The 12153-nt window shown below is 37.5% G+C and overlaps 1 protein-coding gene across 1 annotated transcript in view; it reads right to left on the minus strand.

Annotated features, from left to right (window-relative positions):
- Positions 1-12055, minus strand: part of LOC126228334 (40S ribosomal protein S3a) — a 34397-nt gene extending 22342 nt beyond the window's left edge. Inside the window, exon 1 of the mRNA XM_049942285.1 lies at positions 11902-12055. Within this exon, the coding sequence (XP_049798242.1) occupies positions 11902-11963 (62 nt within the window). The 5' untranslated portion in view covers positions 11964-12055. The remainder of the gene's footprint in view (positions 1-11901) is intronic.
- Positions 12056-12153: the final 98 nt, after the last annotated feature.

A 12153-nucleotide genomic window follows, 5' to 3' on the forward strand; every position in this document is an offset into this window, starting at 1 on the left:
AAATGGTGAATCAGATATGGTTACAGCACACAATGTTCATTATGTGAAAAATGTGGCAACTAACCTGCTGTCTGTAGGGGAAATTGTCAAGAAAGGAAATACAGTCACTTTTGACATGCAGGGTGCAAGAGTAATCAGTGAAAGTGGTGAAGTTATAGCTACAGCAAGTAACAAAAGGGGTATTTTTAAGTTGGATACCATTGACAGTAAACATAAAAATGTTAGTGATTCAGTATATTCAGCAGAAGGTTTTTTATGGCACCGGAGGCTTGGACATCTAAATAGAAATAGTATGTCTATAATAAAGGATATGGCAAAGGGAATACAGAATTTTAGTGTGTCCAAGGATCCTGTGAGACATTCATAAAGGGAAAACAAGAAAGGTTACCCTTCAAGACTACTAAGAGTAAATCCACAGAAGTCTTACAGTTAATCCACACAGATGTATGTGTCCCGATGGAGTGTGAATCCATAGGTGGGAGTAATTATTTTCTTACGTTTATTGATGATTACTCACGATATACTCATGTTTATTTTCTTAGTTCTAAAGACCAAGTGAGAGATATCTTTGAGGAATATTGCAATATGGTTGAAAGGTGGACGGGAAAGAAGATCAAGATCATCAGGTCTGATAATGGGAGAGAATATATTAACCAGAAATTGAAGAAACTTCTGGCAGAAAAGGGAATCAGGCATCAAACTACCATAAGGTACAGCCCATCTTAAAATGGGGTTGCTGAGAGGGCTAATAGGATCATTGTTGAGAAAGCAAGGAGCATGATGACTGATGCTGAATTATCCAAAGATTTTTGGGTAGAGGCAGTGTGAACAGCTGTATATTTGAACAATAGATCACCTACAAAAGCATTAAAGAATAGAACCCCTTATGAGATATGGATAGGAAAGAAACCTGATCTAAGCAATATAAGGGTTTTTGGGTGTGATGCAATGGCACATATTCCAAAACAGCTAAGACGAAAATGGGATCCGAAAGCTAAAAAGTATATTTTTGTAGGCTATTGTGAAAATTCAAAGGGCTACCAATTAATGGATCCATTAACTAAAAAGATTGTCACAAGTAAAGATGTAATATTCTTTGAAAATAGAAAGGACTCAAAAGAGAGCAAAATCACTAAGTCAACTGCACCTAGTTCAGAAGGTGAAACCTTGTGTGAGAAAATAGAAAGTGAAGAAGAGGAAGACGACAGCCAAGGACAAATGGATACAATTTATGATGACAATGAGTTAGAGGATGAAAAAAATGAAGAAAACAATGTAAGGCGTTCTTCTTGTGTACCAAAACCAAAGGAATATCCGGATTTTGAGATGTATACAGCAGTCTTTTAATGATGAGCCAAGAACAGCAGAAGAAGCAATGAGTGGCCCAAACTCTCACGAATGGAAAGAAGCGATGAAGAGAGAATTAGAATCTTTATATCAGAACGAAACCTTTGAATGGGTAGATATGCCAGGAGATAAGAAACCACTGCAGGCAAGATGGGTATTCAATTTGAAGAACCCTGAAAGCTCATCATCAAAATACGAAGCAAGACATGTGGTAAAAGGATATTCACAAAAACAAGGGGTAGATTACGAAGAAACTTTTTCACCTGTAGTCAAGTATGCATCATTGAGATCTTTTAGCCTTGGCAGTAAAACGAAATTTAATAATTCATCATATGGATGTTAAAACGGCATATTTAAATGGGAAATTGGAGGAGGAGATATATGTCATTCCACCAAGGGAAGCCATAAAAACCAGATCAGAAAGTAAAAAGATTTGGCGTTTGAGAAAAAGTATTTATGGACGTTGCTGGAATCGATGTCTACATGAAACTCTAATAAATATGAATATGAAGGAATCCAAGGCAGATCCCAGCATTTACTATAAAGGGAGAAAAGAAAGAAATAATAATAATGGCGATATGGGTGGACGATTTCTTTACCCTGACTGAAAGTGAAGGCCAAATGAGAATTTTCAAGAAACAGCTGCAAACCAAGTTTAAGGTGCATGATTTGGGAGAAGTCAAACGTTATTTAGGTATGCGGATTACTAAGGATGAAGAAAGACAAGAATTGAGCATAAATCAATCATCATACACAGAAAAAAATTAAAGAAATTTGGCATCAGTGATTGCAAACCCATAAGTACTCCAATGGAAGTAGGAGTGAAGTTAAGTGTAAATGAGACTGACGTGGAATGTGACAAGAATGTTCCTTATTTAGAAGCAGTAGGGAGTCTGTTATATTTGTCTCAAACGTCAGGACCCGACATTGCTTTTGCCACCAATGCAGTGAGCAGATATTGCAGAGACCCAAAGGAAAAGCACTGGAAAGCTGTAAAGAGGATATTCAGATACCTAAGAGGAACCTCAAACTATGAGTTAAAATACCATATAGATGGTAACGCAAAACTAGAGGGATATAGCAATGCGGACTGGGGGAGTGAATTGGGAGACAGATACTCCACCACTGGCTGCTGTTTTAAATTAATGGGGTGCCTCACATCATGGTCCTGTCAAAAGCAAAAAACTGTTGCATTGAGCACCGTAGAGGCCGAGTATATGGCACTATCTTACACCACGCAGGAAGCATTATGGCTACAAACATTAATAAGCGAAATAGAATCCAATTTAATTGAGGAACCTACAACCATCTTCTGTGACAATAAGGGAGCCATAAACCTAGCTAAAAATGATGTTACTAGTGCTACATATTGATATACGGCACCATTTCATTCAGGACCACATAGAGCGACAGAACATTACCGTGGACTATCTGCGCACAGAAGACATGTTAGCTGACCTTTTGACCACACCCTTGGAAAGGGAGAAGTTTGAGAAGATTGTGGGACTATTTGGTTTATCTTGTGGAAGCAACACACAAAATATAAGTTCAAGGAGGGGTGTTAGAATTATGTGAACAATATATTTCGTGTGTGTCGGTGCAAAGTGCACTGTGTAAAATAGACCTCTTTGGCATTGTCTAACACTCTTTGTGTGCGCTAATTATTCTGTTGTGTTCACTGTAAATTTTTTTGTTCTTGAATGTGCAAATATAGTTATTAGTAAAATGTCCTTTTTTCTCCTTAATACTTATTCAGCTGCGCAAATTCCAATAGTTATTCAAATTATGTTATTACACTGAATAGGACATGCTACAGCACTACAGCTCCCATATGAAAGCACTTAAAAAAAACTCTGCATAAAGATGTCAAGGAATCCTTTAAAAAAAAAAAAAAAAAAAAATTTCTACAGGAAGTTCCAGGCCCTTACAATGAGAATCAAATCTGCAAGCAGTAGTACATGACAGGGAGAAGTTTAAACGTTTGGTGGATGTGTGACAAAGCAAGCTGGGATAATTAATTCCCCTCTTGTTTTGCCATCTGCCTCCTTAGAATTCTTTTTTTACGTGAATATTATCTGCATTTTCATAAAAGAAAAAGATTAGCACTCAGTTTTAAAGAATATAACACCAGATCTAATTTTGTGCTTAGATTTATGTATGTAATTGATTTTCTGATTTATTTTGACCATGCCTAGTTAGTATCTTTTGTTATAGGGCAAAATCTGTGATTGTTTCATAACTTTAATTCTATTGTTGACATATAAACAAATATAAATTCTATACTAATTATAAACATTTGGAAGATGAAATACTAGTAATGTTAAAGTATCTATTTGGCTTTATTCAAAAACATTAGCAAAACCAGCCCTGAATTAATTCTACAGTAATTAACAAATATCATTACACAAACACTACTTTTGACAAAACTTAATTTCATCATTCAAACAAATAATTTGGCTTAAGTGTTTCAGCAGAAGAAACTTTTATAAAGACACAATTTTTCAATACATCCAGTTAATTTAATAAGTTAAGTTTCAATTGTAATTTCTGTAAATTAAACTTCAAACAATGTGTGGTTTCGGCCCCTATTATTGTAAGCATATAGAAGGTGAGAACAAAGTCTTGCCCTGCTTATTACAATTTATTAAAGAATAACTGTTTGACATAATAATTTACATTTGATGCTGTTACATAGGTTAGTGTTACTAGTTTTTTTTAAGACCACTTAAGTTAGTAAACTTCAACGTATGCTCCCTGGTAGCTTGGAGAATGTTGAGGCGGTATTCCAGTTCCCACCAGGTGTTTCGTAACATGTTCTGTCACAGTACCCACGGCAGCTTGTATCCTAGCCTTCAGTTCGTCAACGTCAGCAACTGGTGCGATGAAGACTCTGTCCTTGACATAGCTCCACCAAAAAAGTTAAGGGGCATAATGTCAGGAGAGAGGATAAATGTCCAGATCGGTGGGTTGGAAGGAACTGTCCAACACCCTGGCCACCTGCTCTCCAGACACGCCCCTTGACTTTTTTTTTTTTTTTTCTGGGGCTGTATCAAGGACAGTCTTCGTCACACCAGGACGAACTGAAGGCTAAGATACAAGCTGCTGTGGGTACTTTAACAGAACATATTATGAAACACCTGGTGGGAACTGGAATACTGCCTCTTAACATTCTCCAAGCTACCACGTGACCACACGTTGAGGTTTCCTAATGTAAGTGGTCTTAAAAAAAAAAATCAGGGCAAGACATTGTGTTATCCCTGTATATGGGCCTGATTTTTGGTCACAAGACAGTCAGTTCACAGCCGAGTTTCAGACGAGGAACCTGTGTTGCTTAGAATGATAATGTATCAACTATACAGTGAAATAAGTGTTACACCAATAGGCTACGTGTTAAAGCAATGACAGTGACTGTTCAATTTATCTGAAGGACTGAAGTATGTGGTTTATGTTTTTACTGCTCATACAGGTTCACCTGCAAACTATTGTAGCAGTATGTGGAGGTTCACCTGCAAACTATTAATGAGGTTTATCGAAAGTTCAATAATAGCGCACTGGAAAAATAACTATTATTCGGAGGGGGGGGGGGTTTGCAAAGTGAAAGTAAACTACACATGTTGGCTACATTATTTACAGTAGTCAGTGTCCAAATTACAAACCCCATTTTCAGCCAGTGTAGCGCAGTACATCAACACCGAGGACAACACACTCAAGAACTAAAAAGCAGGCGGAACTGCTACAGATGGTCACTGGTGGCCGGACAGCAAAATCAAACTTATCCTAACAGAAGAAGCGAGAGAATGAGAAGGTATTGGGAAGAAAGATGTGCAAAACACGCCACATATGATCCTGAAGGGTCTTAACAAAGCAGAAGAAGAATGAAGCCTTCAATTCTTTGTAACAAATGGCCTATACGGTCTGAACAAAAACTTTCTGGGCTAGCATAGTGGTAAATGTTTCTAACACAAACAAATATTTTCCAGATATCTGTTGTCACACAATGTGAAGCCAGATTTAACACATACTGCAGCTGGATCATTACAATCCCCATATTCTGGAGTCCAGGCCGACACCGTGGCTGGGAATTCCACGGTGATGCTGTGTCGAAGGAGACATGCCAAGAGTGCCAGATATGGCAGACATTTCACTGTTCATATAGAAATTAATAATAGCCACAGAAATCATGATACCTTAAGAAGAAACACGTATGTTACCATTATTTGCACAACGATTCTGATGGTGTAATCATCATATTTTCAATATCTTTATTAGTTTACAGTTTAGTATCTGACTAAATTATACAAGTAACACCCAACAACGAATTTCCAAAATCTAAATGGTTCATCCGATTTTGTCAATCAACATGTCTTTAGAAAGCTATTAGTGTAAACCTAAATTGGCATAAATTACAGGCATGTAACTTTAACAGTACACGAGTTATTGGAGGTCAAAGTGGCCAATCACTGTTGATCGTACTCCAGTGGCACAAAAAACAGTAGCAACATGCTTATAAATATATTCATCTATGTCTTTGTTTGTATCTGATACATGCTATTCATGAAGAAATTGGTCAATTATTTACTGTGTTTCCGAAAGCACAGAGACGTTAGGCTACTGCCCTACTTTTGCTTGCTATTCCTTTGATATATGTCTATTTAATTTGTTTATGTATTTAATAACATGTGTTAGGGCGTGTATATGGTCCAGCTGTAAGAATATTTATTTAATTTCAAGTTTTTAAACGTAAACCCAGTATTTAGAAAGTGTTTCATTATGTTTGTGAATGTGCATTGGCTTGAAGACATGGTGGGAGTGATCTAGCCAATCACAGTGATTGTGAATGGGGAGACTGGATGGAAGTAGAACAGTATGAGAGGACAGAGGAGTTCTGGACGCTACACACAGGACACTGTGATTCTGGATGTGACGGCGCGACACACGGTTGCGGCAGAGACTTTGAGAGTGTGGAGCGGTTTGCACGTGGTCGCGGCTGATAGAAATACTTTGCAGTGCCGACTAGTGCACTTCTGAGGGGTCAACAGAAACCTCCGATCTTACTCGTCGGCTTTGACCCGTGACGTAAGCGTGTTGTGGTGTGTGACGTCATTACGGCGCGGAGTTTTGTTTGTGATTGTGGCGTGTTTGTAGATGTCGTGGGGATGTTTGTCGTGCCCTCTGGTGGTGTGTTCATGGTTTACGTTTGTTTGGTTTGTTGGGGTCAGTTTGCTGTTGCTCAGGGGTGAGTGCTGTGTTCGTGGTTTTGAAGCGGAATTTGTATTAGTGAGTTAACGGTTTTGTGTGATGGTTAATGTAATGGTAATTGCTGTACGTTGTGTGAGTTTGTTATTGAGTGTATTCGGTTGTGGTTTTTTGTTCAGGAATGGATATGAAAGATCGCATGAATAGTGTTCGGTTGAGAGCGATGATGGGCGAGATACCGTTAGACCTGATCAAGTTTCTACAGCTATTCGGATTAATTGCCGAAGTTGTAAAGTGCTCTCTTTGTCGTGTGTGTGTGTGTGTGTGTGTGTGATTCTGGTGGCCAATCTAGGTTGTGGGGCTTGAACTTTTTTGTGGTAAGTTCCATTTTTTTTTTTTTGTGTGTATGTGTTGTGTATTGGGTATAGGGAAGTGTTTCATTGAGATTTGTGGCTGTGAAGGTTGGTATTGGTTTTCGTATTGGAAGATGTGTTTGAGATCATAGGTCATGGGTAGTGGTCGATATGGGATTGGTAACTGGTGTTGAGCTATATAGCTGGAGGGAAGGGTTAATCTCAATGTTTGGTGGAGTATGTCGATTTTTGTAATTGGAGATGGGATCGGGAGTTGCTGTTGAGCTATATAGGTCAAGGGAAGTGTTCGATCTCAATTTATGGGATCGGGAGCTGCTGTAGATGTATGTAGGTTCAGGGAAGTGTTTGTTATGGTTTGTGGTGGTTTTTCATTTTTGTATTGGGTGTTGGGATCGGGAGATTCTGTTGAGCTATATAGGTCAAGGGAAGTGTTCGATCACAATTTATGGGATCGTGAGCTGCTGTAGATGTATGTAGGTTTAAGGGAAATGTTTGTTTGCTATGGTTTTGTTGTTTTTTTTTTTATTTTTGTATTGGTGGATGGGATCGGGAGATTCTGTTGAGCTATATAGGTCAAGGGGAGCGTTCGATCCTAATTTATGGGATCGGGAGTTACTGTAGATCTATGTTGGTCAAGGGAAGTGTCTGATTCTGGATAAGAATGTGTTTTTTGGTCAGTTTCGTGATGTTGATTTTTTTCGTCGTTTTGCGTGGTTTTGTATGGCGGTCGGTGGCTACATTTGTGTATATTTAGTTTCTCCCCACCCAAAACCCCCCAATTTCCCACGCTTGTCCCGTTAGAGTCATTAGGATTTTTGTGAAACCTGTGTATTTCAGTGTTTATGATACGTATGCGATGTTTTTATATCCGCCATATTGGAATTGTCGTTTCCGCCATATTTGTGACGTCATGGGTCAAAGCCGACGGGTAAGATCAGACGCTTCTGTATTTCCCTTCTGAGCTTTCCGTGGCTTCTACAGCGAAGTGAATGTCTACAGCTATGTTGTTGTTCATAACTAATTACGTGCAGTAGGAATCTATTGTTTCTCGGATATTCAACTTATATTTTATTTAATTGCTGGACCATCAACACCAATTAAGTTTTTTGCAGAAATATACCACATTCTCAAAAGTACTTCTACTATTGTACTAATTATTTAAAGTCGTTAAGAAAGTACCTGCAGATTTTATTTAATTGCAACCTTTCATTTATAAATTTGTATGTTACATGCGCACCGAGTGAGAGGAACCTATGAGCATTCGATTCGTATGTATATTCATATTGTATACTGTAGACTCAGCTATACTAGATTTGTAATGCGGCAACAACGTATCTCAGCCCTTAAACAATGAAACCAGCCAGGAGTCAGTGGGTACGTAGTTGAGGGTCACTTTTTTATAATTTGAAAGCCCACAGCAGGAAGTAATGGAAGAGAAAATTAGAGAACATGGCATGTCAAACCCAGAAATGCTATGTGGTAGAGTTTGGCAGGATCGCCCCACAGGTTTCACTTGCTACTAACAGCCATGATGCCACACTGTGATTGATGAAATGTTGGCATGACTGTGCTGATTTTGACAAAGCAAGCAGAATAGCTTAAGGGAAGAAGAGTGTAGGCCTACGTGTCTAAATTTGGACACCAGAGTGAAGTGCTTAGAGGCAGTTAATTTAAAATCAGATCGCATGTTCCTTTAGTATTACTCCTTCTGAACAGTAGTAGTTGATATCAATATCATTTTTTGAATTTTAGACTGATTAAATTATCTTAGTTGCTTTTCTAAAAACTCAATTTTATTCACAGTATGGTATATTTCAAACTAAAATTAATAAAAAGAATTACTTTATAAATCATTTTAGTTTCTATGTTACAATCAATAAGTACTAGTTCTGAATGTACAGCTAAAATTATTTTTTTATACAAACATCTGAAATTATGAATTATTTACACACTTACAAGTTTCAATTACTAATTACACAATCCTGTACTGCTTACTATGTGTATTTCTGTATTCATTTATGGAATAATAATAAAAATTAATAATGTAATGAAAACTAGTAAGAATTTGTTTAAGAAAAATTGTAAACCGTATGGAATATTGTTATTTCCGCACAGAGAGAGAGTTGTAAGCTTGCCTCTGATGTGATCGGACATATTTCTATATAATACGTGCAAATAATGTAATTTTGGCTTTGTTAATGTGAAAAATCAAAATACCATATGAAGCACTAAAATGTGAGAAAGTCTGTGGAAAATGTATTTATGTAAAAAAATTCTGCAACAACAATCTTTCAAATTATTTAGTTCGAACCTACCATGAGGACCTGATGTTAGATTTTCAACTTCAAGAATCAGATCCCCAGACAAGAACAGCAGGCATCTCAACACAACTGTTTATTAATTACTTGGACTGGGCATTGTTTAATATGGACAACAGATGGAAGAGGGGGGGGGGCGCAGATTACAAGATCCAGCTTTCCTTAACATTATTCCAAAACTTAATTAGTTTCCAAATATAACTGAAGAGGGAAATGTTGTAGACAAGCAACATAACCTGAAGAAATACCAGTACTGAAATTCTGATTATTAATGGGAGACATTTACATTAAAATTGTTTCACATTTGAATAGTTCATATACTTCAAATAGTTCCCCACATCCAAAGTCACATACACAGCTGTTCCAAGGACTGTACAGAATAAATTCAAAGAAGTTAATGTCGAAGTATGATTAATGAAATGTGCCTGTACATAAAACCCACCACACAAGCTACAAAGAGTGGCATTTCAGCTATGTAACCAGTTATAGTCAATGAACACACTGAGAATGATCAGATCTTCCATATACTTTTAATCAGAATAGTACAGATTCAGACTTTACTGTCAAGCAACATTATTGTGTTGTTACTTTTCAATAAAAATAAATACAAAGCTTGTGCTTATTCACTCTGCTCTCACCTGATTGGAAGTATATAATGACTTCTTTTGATAGTTCACTGAATGACCAATACCCAGCAAACCTGAAGAAACACATGGAAATGTGAACTGAACTTCACCAAAGTGTGTTCTCTTGCACTCTGCTAGCATATACTGTACATTATGAAGAATGCTCATTCACATTCATTCAATTCAGTGTAAAGTAGGCTAAGTGCACAAACGAAGAAAGCTGACTTCTCTCTTCCATCTGCAGTAGTTTTCAGAATGTAAATCATGGTGACACATTTCCATAGCAAAGCCAAAGTCTGTGTTATGTTAGAATGAAATTTTGGCTAAGCCAACAAATTTGAATACGAAATTTTAAACGTGGTGACATACTGACCTGCAGCATGGCCTGTGGTCTAGGACAGTTAAAACACAGTTTGATTACCAGGGTTAAATTTTCCTTACGGCAGCAGTGACATGGTGTTACGATGTTGGCAACGAATGTCGAATTCTAGGAACTATATGACATTCTTATTATCCCAAACATCTTGTTATGAAATGTTCACTTTATGAAGAACTTCATACAAGAACCTCTCTATCAGAGAGCAGGAACAGCATTAGTTATTTACTTCACCGACCATCATTGCCAACAACAGCACACTACACAGCTCCCGTCTGAAGTAAAATTTTGCCAGTTACGAATCAACAAAGCAGTATCTTCCACCTCAGTTAATCCAATGGAGGAACATAATGTACTAGGTGAAGACCCTAATGAAAGTCTTTATGCACCAGTGGTTATCAAACTGCTGTCTTATGTCATTCCTGAATAGAACTGATTATGCCTGCTACCAAGTACAGTGATTGGCATCAGGTAATTTGCTGTAAATCCAATAGACACGGACCACTACATCTTTGAGCAAATACACACGAGAAATAGTTCATTACCACACTGCTAAAAGCTGAAGTAATACCGACACATCCGAACACAAAATTACAGAATTAGGCCAACACACTGAAGCTTAAGATTCCTGATGATTCGACATGTACATATATCTTCCTCCCAAATCACGAATTCTAATGAGTGGAAAGCTACAACAGAATGTTAAAGTGATACAACGCCAGACACCATAATGCTTGGTGAGAAACCACAACAGGTGTTGTGTAAGGTTACATCATGAGGCCCACTACCGTTCTTGTTCTGTTAACTATCAGTTTATGTGAATTGAGAGGCTGGATTCGTATATTTTGCAGATCGTCAAGGAAACAAATGAAACCACAACAGAAAAACTGTACATAGAGTTATTATCAAGTTTTGCACTGGCTCAATAGTTCTTTGAACACGAAACGAGTAAATATACTTCACTTTTTCGTTCACGAACGTCCTACAGGATAATATTCTGAGATGACTGATGACTTAGACAATACGAGTTCCTGGTAGAAAGGGAAGTAATTAGAATTTGTGTGGGGTTCAAAAAAACATCTTGTCATATGCTTGACGATGTATTTAAAATCCACAGGCACATTCGTTCACAGATTAAATTAGCGGTGAAGAATCCATTGCTTACGATATTTTTACAAATACTGAAAGGACAATGATTTTCACTGTCTTAATTCACATACTGTAGGACTAATTCTGACAACATGCCCACGGAAATAATACGCTATAAATGCAATGTTTAGAAAAGCACAAGAATTTTTTTTCTTTTTTCTAAAACACAAAACTCCAAGAGAAGATTAGGAATTCAGTGTACCAGTATTTGATCTACTTCATGCTGTTCCGCATGTTACACTATACAAGTGTTTAAGATATGAAACCATTCCGTTTTACCTAAAATTTAATTACTAATCGAACCGATATATTCATATAAACGCTAAACACCATGAGCATAAATAAAACAAAACATCCCAGCAAGGCAATAATTCTCTTACAGGAACATGCATATCCACGCTTTGGAGAATTATCAACGTCCATCGATTAATCACTAAAACGCATAGACATATTAATGAAATAACCACAACCATCATAACAACATCAAAGGGGCAAGCGCAATAATGTTTACTCACATCTTCTTCTTAACACCTTTCTTTCCTCCTTTCGACAGCCCCTTATTCTTGCCCACCGCCATGATTTCACGTACAACTGGAAGGAACGTCGCCGGAAGCTACTTGCTCGACTCAGCACATGGAGTCAAAAAGTTTCACTGTCGCAGACAATTCCCTTCCGCCTATCGTCGTGCTATCGATACACAACTCAAGTTGGTGAACTCAGAGCCGTTTTAATAATCCCTGTTGAACATCTGTAATATGAAAAACTTT

This window comes from Schistocerca nitens, unplaced genomic scaffold, assembly GCF_023898315.1.
Source record: "Schistocerca nitens isolate TAMUIC-IGC-003100 unplaced genomic scaffold, iqSchNite1.1 HiC_scaffold_363, whole genome shotgun sequence".
Lineage (NCBI taxonomy): Eukaryota > Metazoa > Arthropoda > Insecta > Orthoptera > Acrididae > Schistocerca > Schistocerca nitens.